This window comes from Bombina bombina, chromosome 6, assembly GCF_027579735.1.
Source record: "Bombina bombina isolate aBomBom1 chromosome 6, aBomBom1.pri, whole genome shotgun sequence".
NCBI classification, from domain to species: Eukaryota; Metazoa; Chordata; class Amphibia; order Anura; family Bombinatoridae; genus Bombina; species Bombina bombina.
This window is the reverse complement of record NC_069504.1, coordinates 19,791,204-19,817,240: the sequence shown is the minus strand read 5'-3', so window position 1 is coordinate 19,817,240 and position 26,037 is coordinate 19,791,204. Positions and strand designations below refer to the sequence as shown.

The following is a 26,037-nucleotide window of genomic DNA, read 5'->3' as shown; positions in this document are numbered from 1 at the left end:
AATACACACACTACCGATGTTACTACACATGTATCACATTGTACTTGTGAGCAATACACACACTACCGATGTTACTACACATGTATCACATTGTACTTGTGAGCAATACACACACTACCGATGTTACTACACACGTATCACATTGTACTTGTGAGCAATACACACACTACCGCTGTTACTACACACGTATCACATTGTACTTGTGAGCAATACACACACTACCGCTGTTACTACACACGTATCACATTGTACTTGTGAGCAATACACACACTACCGCTGTTACTACACATGTATCACATTGTACTTGTGAGCAAACCACACGCTACCGCTGTTACTACACATGTATCACATTGTACTTGTGAGCAATACACACGCTACCGCTGTTACTACACATGTATCACATTGTACTTGTGAGCAATACACACACTACCGCTGTTACTACACATGTATCACATTGTACTTGTGAGCAATACACACACTACCGCTGTTACTACACATGTATCACATTGTACTTGTGAGCAATACACACACTACCGCTGTTACTACACATGTATCACATTGTACTTGTGAGCAATACACACACTACCGCTGTTACTACACATGTATCACATTGTACTTGTGAGCAAAACACACGCTACCGCTGTTACTACACATGTATCACATTGTACTTGTGAGCAATACACACGCTACCGCTGTTACTACACATGTATCACATTGTACTTGTGAGCAATACACACACTACCGCTGTTACTACACATGTATCACATTGTACTTGTGAGCAATACACACACTACCGCTGTTACTACACATGTATCACATTGTACTTGTGAGCAATACACACACTACCGCTGTTACTACACATGTATCACATTGTACTTGTGAGCAATACACACACTACCGCTGTTACTACACATGTATCACATTGTACTTGTGAGCAATACACACACTACCGCTGTTACTACACATGTATCACATTGTACTTGTGAGCAATACACACACTACCGCTGTTACTACACATGTATCACATTGTGCTTGTGAGCAATACACACGCTACCGCTGTTACTACACATGTATCACATTGTACTTGTGAGCAAAACAGACGCTACCGATGTTACTACACATGTATCACATTGTACTTGTGAGCAATACACACGCTACCGCTGTTACTACACATGTATCACATTGTACTTGTGAGCAATACACACACTACCGCTGTTACTACACATGTATCACATTGTACTTGTGAGCAATACACACACTACCGATGTTACTACACATGTATCACATTGTACTTGTGAGCAATACACACACTACCGATGTTACTACACATGTATCACATTGTACTTGTGAGCAATACACACACTACCGCTGTTACTACACATGTATCACATTGTACTTGTGAGCAATACACACACTACCGATGTTACTACACATGTATCACATTGTACTTGTGAGGAATACACACACTACCGCTGTTACTACACATGTATCACATTGTACTTGTGAGCAATACACACACTACCGCTGTTACTACACATGTATCACATTGTACTTGTGAGCAATACACACACTACCGCTGTTACTACACATGTATCACATTGTACTTGTGAGGAATACACACACTACCGATGTTACTACACATGTATCACATTGTACTTGTGAGCAATACACACACTACCGATGTTACTACACATGTATCACATTGTACTTGTGAGCAATACACACACTACCGCTGTTACTACACATGTATCACATTGTACTTGTGAGCAATACACACACTACCGATGTTACTACACACGTATCACATTGTACTTGTGAGGAATACACACACTACCGCTGTTACTACACATGTATCACATTGTACTTGTGAGCAATACACACACTACCGCTGTTACTACACATGTATCACATTGTACTTGTGAGCAATACACACACTACCGCTGTTACTACACATGTATCACATTGTACTTGTGAGGAATACACACACTACCGATGTTACTACACATGTATCACATTGTACTTGTGAGCAATACACACACTACCGATGTTACTACACATGTATCACATTGTACTTGTGAGCAATACACACACTACCGATGTTACTACACATGTATCACATTGTACTTGTGAGCAATACACACACTACCGATGTTACTACACACGTATCACATTGTACTTGTGAGCAATACACACACTACAGCAGTTACTACACAGGTATCATATTGTACTTGTGAGCGCTACACCAGTTACTACACACGTATCACATTGTACTTGTGAGCAATACACACACTACAGAAGTTACTACACATGTATCACATTGTACATGTGAGCTATACACACGTATAACATTGTACTTGTGAGCGCTACACACGCTACAGCAGTTACTACACAGGTATCATATTGTACTTGTGAGCGCTACACCAGTTACTAAACACACATCTCATTGTACTTGTGAGTAATACACACACTACAGAAGTTACTACACACGTATCACATTGTATTTGTGAACGCTACACACACTACAGCTGTTACTACAAATGTATCACATTGTACTTGTGAGTGCTACACACGCTACAGCTGTTACTACAAATGTATCACATTGTACTTGTGAGTGCTACACACGCTACAGCTGTTACTACAAATGTATCACATTGTACTTGTGAGCGCTACATGCTACAGCCGTTACTACAAATGTATCACATTGTACTTGTGAGCGCTACATGCTACAGCTACAAATGTATCACATTGTACTTGTGAGCGCTACATGCTACAGCTACAAATGTATCACATTGTACTTGTGAGCGCTACATGCTACAGCTGTTACTAAAAAATGTATCACATTGTACTTGTGAGCGCTACACACGCTACAGCTGTTACTACAAATGTATCACATTGTACTTGTGAGCGCTACATGCTACAGCTGTTACTACAAATGTATCACATTGTACTTGTGAGCGCTACACACGCTACAGCTGTTACTATAGTGGTTATTCAGCTACACCATGGTTTCTCAACTACAGTCCTCAAATACCACTACTAGGGCAGATTTTCCAGCTATCTTGGGTAAAGTCTCTGATGAAGCGCATTTGCGCATGAGCGAAACGCGTCAGCCTTCCTTATACCTGTTTAGCACCTGCTGAATAAACCACCGGAATTCAAGTGTTTGTCTCCTGTTCTGCTTCCCTTCCTTTTGGATACTATATCTTGGCTAAAGCACAGGTGAAATAATCAGAAGTAGTCGGTTACTAACCTCACCCCCATCAGCTGATTAGTTCGTCTGTTAGGGGTATTGAGGACTGGAATTGAGAAACACTGAGCTAAATAGACACGTGTAATATAATTTACAGTCATACTCATGAAAAAAAAAGTCTTACGGTTTTTGTTTTAATTCTACACAATATAAACCATGAATGTTTTGTTTTTAGTTCAAAATCCACTTTGTTTTATGCATTAGAAAGCATTCACTGCATTGCAAAACAATGGCGCACAAAACAAATAAAGCATTGTTTGCAGTTACAAGACACGAGGGGCGCGATCAAATATACGGCACAGGTTTCGAGGGAACCTGCGCCACCCTTAATTTCACCTCGCACATCGGGGTATTAAATATACTGCGCCGTCAGATGGTAAACTGGCGTTAGTAGGACAAACTGGCGATCTGAAATGTGTGCAAATACACATTTTAGTCGTCGCAAGTAACTTACGCCAGTATTTTGTCCACGGAAAGTGTCAATATAGAGTAGTTTTATGCAAATTAGGCTAACACTCGTAAAAAAATAAATTTATGCTTACCTAATAAATGTATTTCTTTTACAATATGACGAGTCCACGGATTTCATCCTTACTTATGGGATTACGCCTCCTGGTCAGCAGGAAGTGGCAAAGAGTACCACAGCAGAGCTGTATATATAGCTCCTCCCTTCCCTCCCACTTCAGTCATTCGACCGAAGATAGGAAGAGAAAGGAAAAGCCAAAGGTGCAGAGGTGACTGAAGTAACAAAAAAACAAGTAAATACCCGTCTTAGAAATGACAGGGCGGGCCGTGGACTCGTCATATCGTAAAAGAAATAAATTTATCAGGTAAGCATAAATTTCCTTTTCTTGTACAAGATATGACGAGTCCACGGATTTCATCCTTACTTATGGGATACAATACCAAAGCTATAGAACACGGATGAAAGGGAGGGACAAGACAGTAACCTAAACTGAAGGCACCACTGCTTGAAGAACCTTTCTCCCAAAACCAGCCTCAGAAGAAGCAAAAGTATCAAATTTGGAAAAAGTGTGAAGAGACGACCAAGTTGCAGCCTTACAAATCTGTTCAACAGAAGCATAATTTTTAAATGCCCATGAGGAAGCCACAGCCCTAGTAGAATGAGCCGTAATTCTTTCACGAGGCTGCTGTCCAGCAGTCTCATATGCCAGAAGGATGATACTCTTCAGCCAAAAAGAAAGAGGTAGCAGTAGCTTTCTGGCCCCTACGCTTTCCAGAAAAAAAACAACAAATAATGAAGATTGACGAAATTCCTTAGTCGCCTGCAAGTAAAACTTCAGGGCACAGACCACGTCCAAGTTATGCAACAGACGCTCCTTCTTAGAAGAAGGATTAGGACATAATGAAGGAACAACAATTTCCTGATTAATATTCGTATTTGAAACAACCTTAGGAAGGAAACCAGGTTTGGTACGTAAAACCACCTTATCAGAATGGAAGATAAGATAAGGGGAGTCACATTGTAACGCTGAAAGCTCAGAGACTCTACGAGAAGAAGAAATAGCAACCAAAAATAAAACCTTCCAAGATAAAAACTTAATATCTATGGAATGCATGGGTTCAAACGGAACCCCTTGAAGAACATTAAGAACTAAATTCAAACTACAGGGTGGAGCACAGGCTTGATTCTGGTCAGAGCCTGACAAAAAGACTGAACGTCTGGAACATCTGCCAAACGTTTGTGTAGTAAAATCGACAAAGCAGAGATTTGTCCCTTTAAGGAACTTGCTGATAACCCTTTCTCCAATCCTTCTTTGAGAAAAGATAGAATCCTGGGAATCTACTCCATGAGTTGCCCTTGGATTCGCACCAATAAAGATATTTACGCCATATCTTATGGTAGATCTTTCTAGTAACCAAATTAGAGAACCCCCGCTTAGATAAAATCAAGCATTCAATCTTCAAGCAGTCAGCTGCAACAAAACTAGATTCGGATGTTGGAAGGGTCCCTGAATGAGAAGGTACTGCCTCAATGGAAGCTTCCACGGCAGCAGAGAGGACATATCCACTAGATCGGCATACCAAGTCCTGCGAGGCGCGATTAGAATTACTGAAGCCCTCTCCTGTTTGATCCGTGCAATCACCCGGGGAAGGAGAGCAAACGGTAGAAACACATAACCTAGGCTGAACGACCAAGGCACTGCCAAGGCATCTATCTGTTCGGCCTGAGGATCCCTTGACCTGGATCCGTATCATGGGAGCTTGGCATTCTGACTAGACGCCATCAGATCCAATTCCGGTCTGCCCCACCTGAGAATCAGGGTGGCAAAGACCTCCGGATGGAGTTCCCACTTCCCCGGATGAAACGTTTGTCTGCTTAAAAAGTCTGCTTCACAGTTGTCCACTCCTGGGATGTAGATTGCTGACATATAACAAGAATGAGCCTCCGCCCACCGAATTATCTTGGATACTTCTGTCATCGCTAATGAACTCCTTGTTCCTCCCTGATGATTGATGTAAGTCACTAACACAGGCAAAGAGAATGACTGGGGTGGGAGGGAAAGGAGGAGCTATATATACAGCTCTGCTGACCAGGAGGCGTAATCCCATAAGGATGAAATCCGTGGACTCGTCATATCTTGTAAAAGAAATGATCCGCAATTTCAAATAAATGACACATAATTCTACTATTCAAAATTCATATATAAACCCATATATAAAGAGATGAAGGTAATACAATTATGATTTCCCATTGTTCTCTCCAAGTATTGTTGATTGTTTTGAGAAAAATATAAAGTAAATAAGCAAGTATATGTCCACAATGTGATAAAGCACCTACAAGCTCAATCCATTTGATTATGTTGTGGCTTCAAACTATTTCAAATACACAAATAAACCTTAAAAAAACAATATAGTATACTGTCCCTTTAACCTTGAGATGCTGCTTAAATGTATGTTTTTGTTAAGGCTTCCAGGGAGTTACGTTGGTTTTTTAGTCAGTGCAAGGGTTGCTGCGCCTGCAATTTGTGGCGGGATGAGATTTGAGTCGATTTTCTGAATTCTGCGTGCGTAAGTCCTTACGCTGTATATTGGATACCAAATTGCGCGTCTGTTCTGTTAGTCTATGGTTAAAAAAAATACGGCCGAAGGATGAAATATACGCGCGTAACTTGTATACAACGCCGTATATGTGATACCAAAATCGTGTAAAATCTGGCGTTGCCTGCTTTGCGGGCGACGCTCTATATGTAATGGAGGTCATGGTTTGAGTTATATGTATATATCAGTTAAAGAGACACTAAATACACATTTTTTTCTTTCACGATTCAGATAGAGCAGAAATTTTAAGCAACTTTCTACTTTACTCCCTATTATCAATTTTTATTCATTCTCTTTGTATCTTTATTTGAAAAAGTAGAAATGTAAAGCTTAGGAGCCGGACCATTTTTGGCTCAGCACCCTGGGTAGCACTACATTTAGACACCAATCAACAAACACTACCTAGGTGCTGAACCAAAAATGGTCCGGCTCCTAAGCTTAGATTTGGTATCCCTTTAACTGGCCACAGCAAGCAAGACATGAATATATAACATTTTTTTTCTCAAACCGTGTGTCTTGTAACTGAATTGTGAAAGAAAAACAATTGGGTTTAGTATCCCTTTAAGAAAAAGGGTATAAATGAGCTCTTGCACATATCAACCAATCACTGTGCAGAATGTAGCAGTGTTCCGCGTCTGTATTCTATGCAATGAACTTCAGCCTCTATGTGGGGGGATTAGAAACATTTTTTGTTTTTGCCAATTAGTGGAGAAACAAGTTAGAAAACATTTTTTGTTATAAAAAAAGCCCCCATCCCCATTATACTTATGTTAGCTAAATAGCAACACATACATCTGTATGCTCATGAAACAGTGCTGCTTCTACTGAAAATACACTTGCACACATGCACTATTGTGTCCCTTTAAATAGGGACAGGAAACACCGTGAGATTTCTATATAAAATATTTATGTGCAATGAAACAACTTTGCAATGTATTTTCATTGTTTATTTTACCCCTTTTTCATGTAATTTAGCTCTGAAAATGAATGAATCTAATTCTAAGAACTTGGATGCATTTGCTGGTGTCTCAAGGCTAACTCTGCTACATAGATGTCCCTAACTGGCTTTACGGATAACAACTGCAAATAACGGCGCTTTATGAGTGACTAGCCTTGTTGTCAGTTGACTAAAGCCCAGAGTGGCTCCTCCAAATAAGCAAACGTTGGGTGGGGTTTGGTTATTAAAAAAAAATAATTGCAGTAAAAGATATTTTTTGCTTTAAAAAGTTTAGGACTTGGCTGATGTCATATAGACAACACAGCAGCAATGCCTGGCTATTACACGGTAAGTACTACCCCTTTAGATCAATGATTTAGGATTTTGAGATTCCGCAGGGGACATTTAATGTTTTCTTTTTGCATTTGATGCCTAAATGAATTCACTTTTCTAACTGTGTTTTAACTCGTGAAAACACTGCGCACCTAAAAAGCCAAACACCAACATGCCACAGGGTACAGCCGGTGACTGAAGCATACGTATGGATGTCTGTTTGTGATTGGCTAACCAGCTGTATTCTCATCCGCAGTGAAAATGGGGAAAGCTGGGGGTGGTACAGACTGTGCACGAGTTTTAAATACAGTAAGTAAATGAGATTTGTTTAAAAATAAAATCCTTTAAGAATCAGGGCATTTTCCTTTTATACTCAAGTGTCCCCTTAAAATAAATACTAAACTGCCAAGTGCTAATTTCAAGTACTGATGGACACATTTACAGGTAGCACAGACACAAGCACAAAGCCCCTTGATATCAAGCAGGAATATTCCTACACATCACAGTCCCATAATAACCCTTTCAACTCCAGGCTGACTGCTATATGCCAGCAACTAGCAGCGAAGCTGTTACCGGGGGGATGCCAGCTGGCTGGGTGCATTGGGGGGGGGGGGGGGGGGACATGAGTGAGAATGAGTCAGCCTGTGATAGAGCTGAGGACAGTGTGTTGGTATTTAGGCATCCTTGGCTGAGCACGAGTCCCACAAAATCATGTCAACATGCTTTCTGTATTGTAATATTATTTCTACTCAACCACAAGAGGAAATGATAGAAGGGAGGGAGAGACACCCTACGGAGAGCTGAGGATCCAACAAAAGCACAATGTGAAAACAACAGTAGCCCCCAGACCCAAGGTGCTGTATAACCCTCTGCTTCTACGAGAGTCAGACACATGAACCAACAGTAGCCCCCAGACCCAAGGTGCTGTATAACCCTCCGCTTCTACTAGAGTCACACACAAACCAAAAGTACACCCCAGACCCAAGGTGCTGTATAACCCTCCGCTTCTACTAGAGTCAGACACACAAAACAACAGTAGCCCCCAGACCCAAGGTGCTGTATAACCCTCCGCTTCTACTAGAGTCAGACACACAAAACAACAGTAGCCCCCAGACCCAAGGTGCTGTATAACCCTCCGCTTCTACTAGAGTCAGATACACAACACAACAGTAGCCCTAAGAACCAAGGTGCTATATAACCCTCTGCTTCTACTAGAGTCAGATACACAAAACAACAGTAGCCCTAAGAACCAAGGTGCTATATAACCCTCTGCTTCTACTAGAGTCAGACACACAAAACAACAGTAGCCCTAAGAACCAAGGTGCTATATAACCCTCTGCTTCTACTAGAGTCAGATACACAAAACAACAGTAGCCCTAAGAACCAAGGTGCTATATAACCCTCTGCTTCTACTAGAGTCAGATACACAAAACAACAGTAGCCCTAAGAACCAAGGTGCTATATAACCCTCTGCTTCTACTAGAGTCAGATACACAAAACAACAGTAGCCCCCAGACCCAAGGTGCTGTATAACCCTCTGCTTCTACTAGAGTCAGACACACAAACCAACAGTACCCCCCAGACCCAAGGTGCTGTATAACCCTCCGCTTCTACTAGAGTCAGACACACAAACCAACAGTAGCCCCCAGACGCAAGGTGCTGTATAAGCCTCCGCTTCTACTAGAGTCAGACACACAAACCAACAGTACCCCCCAGACCCAAGGTGCTGTATAACCCTCCGCTTCTACTAGAGTCAGATACACAACACAATAGTAGCCCTAAGAACCAAGGTGCTATATAACCCTCTGCTTCTACTAGAGTCAGATACACAAAACAACAGTAGCCCCCAGAACCAAGGTGCTGTATAACCCTCCGCTTCTACTAGAGTCAGACACACAAAACAACAGTAGCCCCCAGACCCAAGGTGCTGTATAACCCACTGCTTCTACTAGAGTCAGACACACAAACCAACAGTAGCCCCCAGACCCAAGGTGCTGTATAACCCTCTGCTTCTACTAGAGTCAGACACACAAACCAACAGTAGCCCCCAGACCCTAGGTGCTGTATAACCCTCCGCTTCTACTAGAGTCAGACACACAAAGCAGTAGCCCCCTGAACCAAGGTGCCGTATAACCCTCTGCTTCTACTAGAGTCCGACACACAAACCAACAGTAGCCCCCAGACCCAAGGTGCTGTATAACCCTCTGCTTTTACTAGAGTCAGATACACAAAACAACATCCCTTTTAGGAGCGAATCTGCAGCAGGTGCCCTATTTGATCAAATCTCATTCCCTACAATGAGCTGCTGCGCACAACACCACCCTGTAATGACTGAACTAAATAAAACATATGTTACTGCCCCTGCATTTTCCCGATCTGGGCCAGTAGCAGTTATTTTCTTGTGTAAGTTCAGTATCACTTTTCTTAGAGAGAGGACAGAGCTACTCCAAGGCTCTTAAACCATTATTAGCTCAACAATTAAACAAAAACTGCTGAAACGTCACATGAAAAGGAACCACTTGCCACTAGTCTAAACAACGAGATAAAACAAAGTCTCTCCCCTTAGTACTAGGCTTAAAAAAAGCAACATGTTATACGTTACAACTATAGTGTAATGTAAAAGCTGTTTAATAGCATATGATTTGCTGCAGACGTGTCTACCTTATGGGAATGGAGACTATTTATTATCAAACCAAGTTTCTTTTTCAATCACTAAAGTTTTGGCTCCATTGATAATTCAGTGATTAGAGAAGACAAATGACCTGCTGTAGATATATTTGGGGAGCCTGTGGCCTTAGTAAAGCTTGGAGAGGGTTGTGTGAATAAATAGGCACAGTTAATGGGCATGAAACAGATTAACCCCTTAAGGACAAAGTTTTTTTCCGGTTTCCGTGCTTCAATGACAGAGGCAATTATTGCTCTGTATTGGTTTCACAATAATAATTTGCTTTTATATATATTCTCAAACAAATATATTATATAAATGTTTTTAAAATACAAACAAGGCTTTGTTATCACCTAAATATTTTTTGCCATTTTCGTCATAACAATTTTTACACAAATAGTGCATCTAAAAAAAATATGTCAAAATAGATTCTTTTTTTTTTATTGGTCTTGATTTTAAAATACCCCATGTCTAGGGTTCCAACTAATTTGTTTTTGGTTTAAAACTAACATTTGCTATGCTTGGGATTGTAAAATAGCAGCCACCCAATCCAAAACCTCTACACAAAAGTATATATTTGTAGAAAGAAAGACACCCCACCTACAGGCATTTCCACACACTACACTTTATTTAAATAATGAGAGAAAAGTATCAGGGTGGTGGTGGGTTAGAGAGGGATAAGAAATGTGCTGGGGTAGTGGGGGATAAGAGGGAGGTATATTAATGTTAGAGAGAGATAAGAGGGAGGTATATTAATGTTAGCGAGAGATAAGAGGGAGGTATATTAATGTTAGCGAGAGATAAGAGGGAGGTATATTAATGTTAGCGAGAGATAAGAGGGAGGTATATTAATGTTAGCGGGGGATAAAAGGGAGGTATATTAATGTTAGCGAGGGATAAGAGGGAGGTATATTAATGTTAGCGAGGGATAAGAGGGAGGTATATTAATGTTAGCGAGAGATAAGAGGGAGGTATATTAATGTTAGCGAGAGATAAGAGGGAGGTATATTAATGTTAGCGAGAGATAAGAGGGAGGTATATTAATGTTAGCGGGGGATAAGAGGGAGGTATATTAATGTTAGCGGGGGATAAGAGGGAGGTATATTAATGTTAGCGAGAGATAAGAGGGAGGTATATTAATGTTAGCGAGAGATAAGAGGGAGGTATATTAATGTTAGCGGGGGATAAGAGGGAGGTATATTAATGTTAGCGGGGGATAAGAGGGAGGTATATTAATGTTAGCAAGGGATAACAGGGAGGTATATTAATGTTAGCGGGGGATAAGAGGGAGGTATATTAATGTTAGCGGGGGATAAGAGGGAGGTATATTAATGTTAGCGGGGGATAAGAGGGAGGTATATTAATGTTAGCGGGGGATAACAGGGAGGTATATTAATGTTAGCGAGGGATAAGAGGGAGGTATATTAATGTTAGCGGGGGATAAGAGGGAGGTATATTAATGTTAGCGGGGGATAACAGGGAGGTATATTAATGTTAGCGAGGGATAAGAGGGAGGTATATTAATGTTAGCGGGGATAAGAGGGAGGTATATTAATGTTAGTGGGGGATAAGAGGGAGGTATATTAATGTTAGCAAGGGATAAAAGGGAGGTATATTAATGTTAGCGGGGATAAGAGGGAGGTATATTAATGTTAGCGGGGGATAACAGGGAGGTATATTAATGTTAGCGAGGGATAAGAGGGAGGTATATTAATGTTAGCGAGGGATAAGAGGGAGGTATATTAATGTTAGCGGGGGATAAGAGGGAGGTATATTAATGTTAGCGGGGATAAGAGGGAGGTATATTAATGTTAGCGGGGATAAGAGGGAGGTACATTAATGTTAGCGGGGGATAACAGGGAGGTATATTAATGTTAGCGAGGGATAAGAGGGAGGTATATTAATGTTAGCGAGGGATAAGAGGGAGGTATATTAATGTTAGCGGGGGATAAGAGGGAGGTATATTAATGTTAGTGAGGGATAAGAGGGAGGTATATTAATGTTAGCGGGGATAAGAGGGAGGTATATTAATGTTAGCGGGGGATAAGAGGGAGGTATATTAATGTTAGCGGGGGATAAGAGGGAGGTATATTAATGTTAGCGGGGGATAAGAGGGAGGTATATTAATGTTAGCGGGGGATAAGAGGGAGGTATATTAATGTTAGCGGGGGATAAGAGGGAGGTATATTAATGTTAGCGAGAGATAAGAGGGAGGTATATTAATGTTAGCGACGGATAAGAGGGAGGTAGATTAATGTTAGCGAGGGATAAGAGGGAGGTATATTAATGTTAGCGAGGGATAAGAGGGAGGTATATTAATGTTAGCGAGGGATAAGAGGGAGGTATATTAATGTTAGCGAGGGATAAGAGGGAGGTATATTAATGTTAGCGGGGATAAGAGGGAGGTATATTAATGTTAGTGGGGGATAAGAGGGAGGTATATTAATGTTAGCGAGGGATAAAAGGGAGGTATATTAATGTTATCAGGGGATAAAAGGGAGGTATATTAATGTTAGTGAGGGATAAAAGGGAGGTATATTAATGTTAGCGGGGGATAAGAGGGAGGTATATTAATGTTAGCGAGGGATAAGAGGGAGGTATATTAATGTTAGCAAGAGATAAGAGGGAGGTATATTAATGTTAGCGAGGGATAAGAGGGAGGTATATTAATGTTAGCGAGTGATAAGAGGGAGGTATATTAATGTTATCAGGGGATAAGAGGGAGGTATATTAATGTTAGCGAGGGATAAGAGGGAGGTATATTAATGTTAGCGAGGGATAAGAGGGAGGTATATTAATGTTAGCGGGGATAAGAGGGAGGTATATTAATGTTAGCGAGGGATAAGAGGGAGGTATATTAATGTTAGCGGGGGATAAGAGGGAGGTATATTAATGTTAGCGAGGGATAAGAGGGAGGTATATTAATGTTAGCGAGGGATAAGAGGGAGGTATATTAATGTTAGCGGGGGATAAGAGGGAGGTATATTAATGTTAGCGAGGGATAAGAGGGAGGTATATTAATGTTAGCGGGGGATAACAGGGAGGTATATTAATGTTAGCGGGGGATAAGAGGAAGGTATATTAATGTTAGCGAGGGATAAGAGGGAGGTATATTAATGTTAGCGAGGGATAAGAGGGAGGTATATTAATGTTAGCGAGAGATAAGAGGGAGGTATATTAATGTTAGCGAGAGATAAGAGGGAGGTATATTAATGTTAGCGACGGATAAGAGGGAGGTAGATTAATGTTAGCGAGGGATAAGAGGGAGGTATATTAATGTTAGCGGGGGATAACAGGGAGGTATATTAATGTTAGCGGGGGATAAGAGGAAGGTATATTAATGTTAGTGAGGGATAAGGGGAAGGTATATTAATGTTAGCGAGAGATAAGAGGGAGGTATATTAATGTTAGCGAGGGATAAGAGGGAGGTAGATTAATGTTAGCGGGGGATAAGAGGGAGGTATATTAATTTTAGCGGGGGATAAGAGGGAGGTATATTAATGTTAGCGGGGGATAAGAGGGAGGTATATTAATGTTAGCGGGGGATAAGAGGAAGGTACAGTGGATATAAAAAGTCTACACACCCCTGTTAAAATGTCATCTTTCTGTGATGTAAAAAAATGAGACCAAGATAAATCATTTTATCTGCACTAGACACACTTGCCCCTCCCCAGTTGTGCAAAACACCACGTCGTCAGTTACAGCCCTGGCATGCTCAGCAAACACGCTACTTGCAAAAATGCTCGCGTACTGCTGAGCGTGTCTGGAGGAAAACTCACTCTGAACCTGATTTCATACACTATAAGTTTATTCTTCGTTCATATACTTCTGCCCTTCACTTAGCCAAGCAAACCTACTTCTCTTCTCTCATATCTACTCTTTCCTCAAACCCTAAACGACTCTTTTCCACCTTTAACTCTCTCCTCTACCCACCTGCTCCACCACCCCCGCCTGTCTTTAGTGCTCAAGCCCTGGCAGACTACTTTTTAAACAAAACATGTACTATCCGAAGCAACATCCCAACACCAAGCTGCAATATTCCAACAACAGGCCCAGTTACTCCCTCTGCCACCCTCTGTATCTTCCATCCAGCCACTGAGAATGAAGTTTCTTCCTTACTATCTTCCTCACGCCTCACTACCTGCCCACTCGACCCTATCCATTCCCATCTAATAACCTCCCTATCTTCCACATTCACTCCTGCTCTTACCCACATCTTCAACCTCTCTCTATCTCTATTGGCTCATTCCCATCTTCTTTCAAACACGCAAAAGTCACTCCCATACTCAAAAAAACCATCCCTCGACCCCAATTCTCCTGAAAGTTACCGCCCCATATCACTGCTTCCACTAACATCAAAACTACTTGAAAAACTAGTTTACAATCGCCTAACCCACTTCCTGTCCGCCAACTTCTTGCTTGAACTCCTGCAATCCGGATTCCGCCCAAAACACTCAACTGAGACTGCCGTAGGCCTCTTGGCAGCCTCCCAGACCAGTTTTCTTCTCGCCTTTTCATCAATTTTGGAGGGACGTCCAGTTCTTGGTAATGTCACTGTTGCGCCATATTTTCTCCACTTCATGACGACTGTCTTCACTGTGTTCTATGGTATATCTAATGCCGTGGAAATTCTTTTGTACCATTCTCCTGACTGATACCTTTAAACAATGAGATCCCTTTGATGCTTTGGAAGCCCTCTGCGAACCATGGCTTTGCTTTAGATTGTGACTAAGAAAATGTCAGGAAAGAACTACTAGAACAGCTGGACTTTATTTGGGGTTAATCAGAGGCATTTTACATGATGGCAGGTGTGTACTGACTCCTATTCAACATGATTTTGAATGTAATTGCTCAATTCTAAACACAGCTACATCCCCCAACCATATTTTATTTTTACTTCCCACCACCTAGAAGTTTCAGTTTGTTTTTCAATCAAGTTGTACAGTTTATAGGTCACATTAAAGGTGGAACAAGTTCTGAAATGATTTATCTTTTTCTCATTTTTTTACATCACAGAAACCTGACATTTTAACAGGGGTGTGTAAACTTTTTATATCCACTGTATATTAATGTTAGCGAGGGATAAGAGGGAGGTATATTAATGTTAGCGAGGGATAAGAGGGAGGTATATTAATGTTAGTGAGGGATAAGAGGGAGGTATATTAATGTTAGCGAGGGATAAGAGGGAGGTATATTAATGTTAGCGAGGGATAAGAGGGAGGTATATTAATGTTAGTGAGGGATAACAGGGAGGTATATTAATGTTAGCGAGTGATAAGAGGGAGGTATATTAATGTTAGCGGGGGATAAGAGGGAGGTATATTAATGTTAGCGAGGGATAAGAGTGAGGTATATTAATGTTAGCGAGGGATAACAGGGAGGTATATTAATGATAGCGAGGGATAAGAGGGAGATATATTAATGTTAGCGAGGGATAAGAGGGAGGTATATTAATATTAGCGGGGGATAAGAGGGAGGTATATTAATGTTAGCGGGGATAAGAGGGAGGTATATTAATGTTAGCGGGGATAAGAGGGAGGTATATTAATGTTAGCGGGGATAAGAGGGAGGTATATTAATGTTAGCGAGGGATAAGAGGGAGGTATATTAATGTTAGCGAGGGATAAGAGGGAGGTATATTAATGTTAGCAAGGGATAAGAGAGAGGTATATTAATGTTAGCGGGGGATAAGAGGGAGGTATATTAATGTTAGCGAGGGATAAGAGGGAGGTATATTAATGTTAGTGAGGATAAGAGGGAGGTATATTAATGTTAGCGAGGGATAAGAGGGAGGTATATTAATGTTAGCGAGGGATAAGAGGGAGGTATATTAATGTTAGCAGGGAAAAAAAGAGGCATTTTACATGATGGCAGGTGTGTACCGACTCCTATTTAACATGATTTTGAATGTAATTGCTCAATTCTAAACACAGCTACATCCCCCAACCATATTTTATTTTTTTATTTTTACTTCCCTCCACCTAGAAGTTTCACTTTGTTTTTCAATCAAGTTGTACAGTTTATAGGTCACATTAAAGGTGGAAAAAGTTCTGAAATTATTTATCTTTGTCTCATTTTATTACATCACAGAAACCTGACATTTTAACAGGGGTGTGTAAACTTTTTATATCCACTGTATATTAATGTTAGCGAGGGATAAGAGGGAGTAGTGACACAGTGACCTACAACAAGTCTGGTCCTGCCAGAGCAGTGACACAGTGACCTACGACAAGCCTGGTCCTGCCAGAGCAGTGACACAGTGACCTACAACAAGCATGGTCCTGCCAGATCAGTGACCTACAACAAGCCTGGTCCTGCCAGAGCAGTGACACAGTGATCTACAACACACATGGTCATGCCAGATCAGTGACACAGTCATCTATAACAAGTCTGGTCCTGCCACAGCAGTGACATAGTGACCTACGACAAGCCTGGTCCTGCCAGAGCAGTGACACAGTGACCTAAGGCAAGTCTGGTCTTGCCACAGCAGTGACACAGTAACCTACGACAAGCCTGGTCCTGCCAGAGCAGTGACACAGTGACCTATGACAAATCAGCCCCTGCTAGATTGTTGAGACTGATCTACCACGTCGGCTCCTGCAAGAGCAGTGACACAGTGACCCATGGCAAGCTGGTCCCTGCCCAAGTGGTGACAGTAAACTATGGCAAACAGCTCCTTACTAGAGCTGTCACGCTGTGACACAGTGGCCTATGACAAGCCAGTCCTGCCAGAGCAGTGACACAGTGATATATGACAAACACAGTAAAATTTAACATAAGGCCAAGGGTCTGCCAACATTGTACAACTATTTGTTGGGCAGAATCAATGCTACAACACTGAAGACACTAAGTATTGAAGGCATCTGACATGGAGTCTGAGTAAAAGATTGACCTCAAACTATAGAAGAAAATGGTCATTCTGTGCTAATAATAGTGTTACTAAAACTGGGATGCATGTTACCTGGGCATCAGTTCCTACTAAATCACATTATTTGTTACAACTGTTTATAACGGACACTCTAGCTCTGGTTAGAGAGACTTCCATAATGGGCAGGAAAGGAAAAAAAAATCCTTAAATCTTATTAAAACATTAGTACCAATGACAAAGCGCAAGGGGCCTCAGGTAATGCAGCAGGCAGGGGGTGAGGAGAAGCGTAGCGGGCATCAGGTAATGACGCAGGCAGGGGTGAGGAGAAGCGCAAGGGGCCTCAAGTAATGCAGCAGGCAGGGGGTGAGGAGAAGCATAGGGGGCATCAGGTAATGACGCAGGCAGGGGGTGAGGAGAAGCGTAGCGGGCATCAGGTAATGACGCAGGCAGGGGTGAGGAGAAGCGCAAGGGGCCTCAGGTAATGCAGCAGGCAGGGGGTGAGGAGAAGCGTAGCGGGCATCAGGTAATGACGCAGGCAGGGGTGAGGAGAAGCGCAAGGGGCCTCAGGTAATGCAGCAGGCAGGGGGTGAGGAGAAGCATAGGGGGCATCAGGTAATGACGCAGGCAGGGGGTGAGGAGAAGCGTAGCGGGCATCAGGTAATGACGCAGGCAGGGGTGAGGAGAAGCGCAAGGGGCCTCAGGTAATGACGCAGGCAGGGGTGAGGAGAAGCGCAAGGGGCCTCAGGTAATGCAGCAGGCAGGGGGTGAGGAGAAGCATAGGGGGCATCAGGTAATGACGCAGGCAGGGGGTGAGGAGAAGCGTAGCGGGCATCAGGTAATGACGCAGGCAGGGGTGAGGAGAAGCGCAAGGGGCCTCAGGTAATGCAGCAGGCAGGGGGTGAGGAGAAGCGCAAGGGGCCTCAGGTAATGACGCAGGCAGGGGTGAGGAGAAGCGTAGCGGGCATCAGGTAATGACGCAGGCAGGGGGTGAGGAGAAGCGTAGCGGGCATCAGGTAATGACGCAGGCAGGGGGTGAGGAGAAGCGCAAGGGGCCTCAGGTAATGCAGCAGGCAGGGGGTGAGGAGAAGCGCAAGGGGCATCAGGTAATGCAGCAGGCAGGGGGTGAGGAGAAGCGTAGCGGGCATCAGGTAATGACGCAGGCAGGGGTGAGGAGAAGCGTAGCGGGCATCAGGTAATGACGCAGGCAGGGGGTGAGGAGAAGCGTAGCGGGCATCAGGTAATGACGCAGGCAGGGGTGAGGAGAAGCGCAAGGGGCCTCAGGTAATGCAGCAGGCAGGGGGTGAGGAGAAGCGTAGCGGGCATCAGGTAATGACGCAGGCAGGGGTGAGGAGAAGCGCAAGGGGCCTCAGGTAATGCAGCAGGCAGGGGTGAGGAGAAGCGCAAGGGGCCTCAGGTAATGCAGCAGGCAGGGGGTGAGGAGAAGCGTTGCGGGCATCAGGTAATGACGCAGGCAGGGGGTGAGGAGAAGCGTAGCGGGCATCAGGTAATGACGCAGGCAGGGGGTGAGGAGAAGCGCAAGGGGCCTCAGGTAATGCAGCAGGCAGGGGGTGAGGAGAAGCGTAGCGGGCATCAGGTAATGCAGCAGGCAGGGGGTGAGGAGAAGCGTAGCGGGCATCAGGTAATGACGCAGGCAGGGAGTGAGGAGGAGCACAGGAGCATCAGGTAATGACGCAGGCAGGGGTGAGGAGGAGCGTAGGGGGCATCAGGTAATGACGCAGGCAGAGGGTGAGGAGCGCAGGGGGCATCAGGTAATGCAGCAGGCAGGGGGTGAGGAGGAGCGCAGGGGGCATCAGGTAATGACACAGGCAGGGGGTGAGGAGAAGCGTAGGGGGCATCAGGTAATGCAGCAGGCAGGGGGTGAGGAGAAGCGTAGGGGGCATCAGGTAATGCAGCAGGCAGGGGGTGAGGAGAAGCGTAGGGGGCATCAGGTAATGAAGCAGGCAGGGGGTGAGGAGGAGCGTAGGGGGCATCAGGTTATGACGCAGGCAGAGGGTGAGGAGGAGCGCAGGGGGCATCAGGTAATGACACAGGCAGGGGGTGAGGAGAAGCGTAGGGGGCATCAGGTAATACAGCAGGCAGGGGTGAGGAGGAGCGTAGGGGGCATCAGGTAATGACGCAGGCAGAGGGTGAGGAGCGCAGGGGGCATCAGGTAATGCAGCAGGCAGGGGGTGAGGAGGAGTGCAGGGGGCATCAGGTAATGCAGCAGGCAGGGGGTGAGGAGGAGTGCAGGGGGCATCAGGTAATGACGCAGGCAGAGGGTGAGGCATCAGGTTATGACGCAGGCAGAGGGTGAGGAGAAGAATAGGGGGCATCAGGTAATGCAGCAGGCAGGGGGTGAGGAGAAGAATAGGGGGCATCAGGTAATGCAGCAGGCAGGGGGTGAGGAGGAGCGTAGGGGCATCAGGTAATGACACAGGCAGGGGGTGAGGAGGAGCGCAGGGGGCATCAGGTAATGCAGCAGGCAGGGGTGAGGAGGAGCGCAGGGGGCATCAGGTAATGCAGCAGGCAGGAGTGAGGAGCAGCACGGGGGCATCAGGTAATGCAACAGGCAGGAGGCATCAGGTAATGCACCAGGCAGGGAGTGAGGAGCACAGGGGGCATCAGGTAATGCAGCAGGCAGAGGGTGAGAAGTGTAGGGGCATCAGGTAATGCAGCAGGCAGGGCGTAAGGAGGAGCACAGGGGGCATCAGGTAATGACACTGGCAGAGGGTGAGGAGAAGCGTAGGGGCAACAGGTAATGCAGCAGGCAGGGGGTGAGGAGGAGCGCAGGGGCATCAGGTAATGCAGCATGCAGGGGGTGAGGAGGAGCGCAGGGGCATCAGGTAATGCAGCAGGCAGGGGGTGAAGAGGAGCGCAGGGGCATCAGGTAATGCAGCAGGCAGGGGGTGAGGAGGAGCGCAGGGGCATCAGGTAATGCAGCAGGCAGGGGGTGAAGAGGAGCGCAGGGGGCATCAGGTAATGCAGCAGACATGGTGTGAGAAGCAGCGCAGGGGGCATCAGGTAATGCAGCAGGCAGGGGGTGAGAAGCAGCGCAGGGGGCATCAGGTAATGCAGCAGGCAGGGGGTGAGGAGGAGCGCAGGGGGCATCAAGTAATACAGCAGACATGGTGTAAGAAGCAGCGCAGGGGGCATCAGGTAATGCAGCAGGCAGGGGGTGAGAAGCAGCGCAGGGGGCATCAGGTAATGCAGCAGGCAGGGGGTGAGGATGAGCGCAGGGGGCATCAGGTAATGCAGCAGACATGGTGTGAGAAGCAGCGCAGGGGGCATCAGGTAATGCAGCAGGCAGGGGGTGAGGATGAGCGCAGGGGGCATCAGGTAATGCAGCAGACAGGGGGTGAGAAGCAGCACAGGGGGCATCAGGTAATGCAGGAAGCGCCAGGTGAAGCCGCCGCCTCCGCCTCCTCCTCCAGTGATGACGGCGCTCGGGCGGGGAGGGGACCAGCAGAGGAGGCTCATGTGCAGCCGCGATCACTCTGCGTCAGCCGGACCGCCGCGGGGATGAGCTCTCTGCCCGGCTAGTGACACCCTGCACCGGGTCTGCGAGCTGCCAGCACCCGAGCACTGACTTTGCCCACAGGAACAGCTGCAGCACCACGGACAGCTACCGCGAGAGAGGAGGCAGACACAGCGGGCACCTAACCGGGAGGGAGAGGGCACAGAGCAGGGAGAGGGCACAGAGCAGGGAGAGGGGGCACAGCCGACAGGTTCCGCCAGAGAGGCGCACCAGGCACCGCAGAATGAGGGTGAAGAGCACAGACCGCAGGACAGTGTAGTGAGCAGCGCATCAGCACAGGGAGAGAAGCGAGTGCAGAGACAGCGTCTAGCGAGGGGACCCAGGGGCTCTAGCGAGGGAAACGCACAGGATTTAGGGAGAGCTGGGTTAGAGCCCCCGATGCCCGCACCGTGCTGCCTCCTCTCTCTGCACAAACCACGGTCCCCGGACCTCCGGGGCTCACATGGAATATAATAATAATCTTGCATAGAACCTGAGGATTTGGGATCTACTGTTGGGATCCAGTTGCTATAGACATGGATCAATCCAAGCCCTCTGCCATAGGCAGCGGTGGAATCCAAGGACGAATATTTCAAGTGCAGGAGCCTGGAGTCCCGGGGGACCTACACAATGGTGCACCTGCATAGCCGAGCGGGCCTGCTCTTAATGTGGCTTTTCTTCAGCTTTTGGGATTACTAAAGGAGCCATCTTGTGTTACAACACCCCCTTCCAGCCCTGTGTCTCCCTCTGTTTTTTTCTGGCATTATCAAGCTAAGGAATCTATGGATGGACTGCTCCCCAAGGGTTTTTTTGGAGTGAGGGGAGGGCACCGGTTGAAGGAATCTGATCAGCCTTTTGCCCAGGTACACTTAATAGAGATTTTGTTATATTTGCTTGTTCAGTGCATTGGCAGTTCTATGGATATATAATTTGTCATTAATCTATTTCATGAAGAATTAAAGAGAGATCAACCCTACAAATCCCAGTAGTGTTTAGATGGAAAAGGGAATTTGCAGCCTCCTGAAGCCTGGGTAGGGCAAAGTTCTCACTTCCATGCCAAATACCAGACAATGGTGAATTATGAACGTGCCACATCATGAATCTCTTGTGGCTGGTAACTGTGCACCATACCTGGAAGGCCATCCTGTTCTCTGCTATCTACCTCATGGTGCAAGCTTGGATCTCATGTGCAGCATTCTCGGGGCCTCAGAACTGCCCTTCTGTCTGTTCCTGCAGTAATCAGTTCAGTAAAGTGGTCTGCACACGCAGAGGCCTCTCTGAAGTCCCCCGAGGTATCCCATCCAACACTCGGTACCTCAACCTTATGGAGAACAACATTCAAATGATCCAGGCTGACACTTTCCGACACCTTCATCACTTGGAAGTTTTACAACTTGGCAGAAACTCTATCCGTCAAATAGAGGTTGGAGCTTTTAATGGTTTGGCCAGCCTAAACACACTGGAGTTGTTTGACAACTGGTTGACAGTAATCCCCAGTGGGGCATTTGAGTATCTTTCCAAATTGAGAGAGTTGTGGCTCAGGAACAATCCTATTGAGAGCATCCCATCCTATGCCTTTAATCGGGTCCCATCCTTGATGCGGTTGGACCTGGGAGAGCTCAAAAAGTTGGAATATATTTCTGAGGGGGCATTTGAGGGATTATACAATCTGAAATACCTTAACCTTGGGATGTGTAATATTAGAGACATGCCAAACTTCACACCATTAATAGGGCTAGAGGAACTGGAAATATCTGGAAACAGCTTCCCTGACATCAAACCAGCATCCTTCCATGGGCTGAGGTCACTAAAAAAGCTGTGGATAATGAACTCCCAGATTAACAACATAGAACGCAATGCTTTTGATGATCTGACATCCTTGGTAGAGTTGAACTTGGCACACAATAATTTGACCTCCCTCCCCTATGATCTTTTTACTCCCTTAAGATACTTAGTTGAGTTGCACTTGCATCACAACCCATGGGACTGTGATTGTGATGTTCTATGGCTATCGTGGTGGCTGCGAGAGTACATCCCCACCAATTCGACATGCTGTGGTCGCTGTCACTCCCCACCGCACATGAGGGGAAAGTATGTGGTAGAAGTGGACCAATCATTGTTCCAGTGCTCAGCTCCTTTTATTATGGATGCTCCTAGGGATTTAAATATTTCAGAGGACAGAGTTGCAGAATTTAAGTGTAGAACTTCACCAATGTCTTCTGTTAGGTGGCTGCTGCCTAATGGGACTGTGTTGAGTCACGCTTCCAACCACCCCCGGATTACCATCCTTAATGATGGTACATTAAACTTCTCTCATGTCCTATTGACCGACACAGGGGTCTACACATGCATGGTAACCAACATGGCGGGGAACTCAAATGCTTCGGCCTATCTTAACGTCAGCACGGCAGAACTCAACACGTCCAATTACAGTTTCTTCACCACTGTCACCGTGGAGACTACAGAGATGGCTCCAGAAGTCATCTCCATGATATTCAAGCCAGTGCCAACAACTTCCACAGGTTACCAGCCAGCATACACCACCACCACAACCGTGCTCATCCAGACTACCAAAATGCCCAAGCAGGTGGCTGTGCCAACATCAGATGCAGGAGACAAAATGCAAACTAGCCTGGATGAGGTGATGAAAACCACAAAGATCATTATTGGCTGTTTTGTGGCAGTTACATTGTTGGCAGCTGCCATGCTTATTGTGTTTTACAAGCTACGCAAACGGCACCAGCAGCGGAGTACCGTGGCTGCCGCACGAACTGTCGAGATAATCCAAGTGGATGAGGACATTCCCAGTGGGAGTCCCACGGGAGTATCAGGTGAGGGGGCGGTTGTGCTGCCCACCATTCACGACCATATGAACTATAACACCTACAAGCCAGCACACCATGGGGCCCATTGGACGGCTAACAGTATTGCTAATTCTCTACACTCCACAATTACCACCATCTCTGAACCTTATATAATTCAGACCCACACAAAAGAGAAGGTACAGGAAACTCAAATATGACTTTTTTTCAATTTAAAATGCAATAGAATGCACAACAAAAAGACAGCAACTTTTGTACAGAAAGAGAGAGAGAGACTTTTTTTGTTTTCTTGTAAATGCTTATATATTAAATCTATGGGCTGATGACAGAAACAGATTATATTAAAATTTAAAACTATTTTCTAACTTGTAAGTTCTATTTAAGATATGATGGTATTATGACTTTAGGGAGAAACACTTATGAATTGCTGTTTATGTGCCATAATGATTAAAACCCAAGGCTTAGCCCGTTTTATTCAGAAACTACAAATCATTTAGTGCAATCTGAGGCTGCTTGTGCAGAGCAGACATCACAATTTCTAAGGAAAATTCTTTTGTTAAGAGTCCCAGATCAATTCCTTGCAGGTTTATCTTATAAAAAAAGGAAAAAGCACCACAAATTTGTACTGTGCCAAATGTTTAAAAAAAAAATTTAAATGCAATAAAGGTTCTTTTTTTTTAATATATGAGGGGAAGGAATTCTTATTAAAAGCAGTAGATTTGTTTATTCTCCCTACGCCTGCTGTTATTTTAGTGGCTGGAGGGGTGAGGGTGTTTTTCTTGCCTATCAGTGGTGGTGGGGGGCATAAAATGCAGTTACTATTCTGCCTTTTTCCACCTTTGCAAAACAAACAAATTAAAGCACAAAAACAAAGGCTCTTTTCTACACATGCGAGGCAGGAATATCATAAGAGCTGGCGCATCTCTGCTCTGCACCAAACTCCTGCAGACCTTATTAACCCTTCCTGAGCTCCTGTGTATTTGTGTGCGTTACCGCTTCATTTCTGAGCGAGCTGCAGCATAAGACCTGATTTGTGTAAAGGCCTGCAGTATATTGCAGCACACTGTGGGTGATGTGTTAGCTGAAAGAAGAGAAGATTTCATTGATTTGGGTCTGTTTGTGAAGTTAGACTGCAGTAACGCACCTCATAGCCTTTGACTAACTTCAGTATCATTTTTATACATATCTGCAAGGTGCAGGAGAATATACAGTATCGAGGTGGTGTTGGTAGGCACATTGTGGGGAAAGATCTGCTGATGGAGAGGTGAACCTGCTTCTATATTTTTGTATTTTATATATCACACTGTTTCAGAGACTAAGGCTCTTTGTATTTTATAGAAGAGATAAAATACTGAAATGCATTATAGAGTTGGTAAAAAAACAATTTATAGGCTATTGTAGTACCGTTGCTCATCTGACCCATTAACCCTTGCAATGACCGTAACCGTAAAGCTGTACATATGTGCCAAGTTCTGACTTGATACCTAGGTGTGTGGATTTTGATTGATTTAATGCTTATTGTTGTGCTAACTAAATGAAGCTTCCTATATGTAAGAACCATGTCTTTACACAAGAGCTGGCAATCTAACTGCAGCATGAACAAACAGGGAGATCGTTCTCCTCTGGCGGCAGAGGAGAACAAACAGGGAGATCGTTCTCCTCTGGCGGCAGAGGAATATGTGAGGCAGATATACGTTCATACACTTTCTCCTTGAAATCCAGGGGGTTTTATGTAAGGTCACATGAAGCCCCTGTCACCCCCTCCCTCATGCTTTCACTACATTCCCAGTCATTTCCCATTGATAACGGTGCACTCTCATTAACCCTTAGCTTCTCATGGTTGCGTTTGCATATGGTGTGTATAGTGGTGGGGGCTCAGGAAGCACCCTCTGTTTGCAGAGCTGCTTTGTATTTGCACCAAGCGTAGATCGTTGGGAAAATTTGCTTTGAATAGTGTATACCGAATAGTGTGCTGATCACCAGAACTGCAGGGATTAAACATATGGTTTAAATAAAAAGGCAATTAAGCTATACAATATCTTGCACATATTGTATATAATGTAGTAAATCATAAACGTACCATAAACAGCGTATGCACCAAGTAGTCTCAGAAGAGCAAGAAGAACCAACACACAGCTTGTGTAACACTGACCAATACAGCAGTTGTATGAGATGAGCTAGTCTGATTTAGCACAGCTTGTGTAACACTAACCAATACAGCAGTTGTATGAGATGAGCTAGTCTGATTTAGCACAGCTTGTGTAACACTAACCAATACAGCAGTTGTATGAGATGAGCTAGTCTGATTTAGCACAACACACAACTTGTGTAACACTGACCAATACAGCAGTTGTATGAGATGAGCTAGTCTGATTTAGCACAACTTGTGTAACACTAACCAATACAGCAGTTGTATGAGATGAGCTAGTCTGATTTAGCACAACACACAACTTGTATAACACTAACCAATACAGCAGTTGTATGAGATGAGCTAGTCTGATTTAGCACAACTTGTGTAACACTGACCAATACAGCAGTTGTATGAGATGAGCTAGTCTGATTTAGCACAACTTGTGTAACACTAA

At 44.6% G+C, this 26,037-nt stretch overlaps 2 protein-coding genes across 2 annotated transcripts in view; one reads left to right on the top strand and one right to left on the bottom strand.

Annotated features, from left to right (window-relative positions):
- The window catches only part of SND1 (staphylococcal nuclease and tudor domain containing 1), a gene marked incomplete in the record, with an annotated part of 1,252,242 nt that overhangs the window by 206,165 nt on the left and 1,020,040 nt on the right, over window positions 1-26,037 (bottom strand).
- LRRC4 (leucine rich repeat containing 4) lies at window positions 20,626-24,135 on the top strand. The gene has a single exon (XM_053716328.1). It carries the CDS (start codon window positions 21,727-21,729, stop codon window positions 23,650-23,652), a length of 1,926 nt encoding a protein of 641 aa, XP_053572303.1. The 5' UTR covers window positions 20,626-21,726; the 3' UTR covers window positions 23,653-24,135.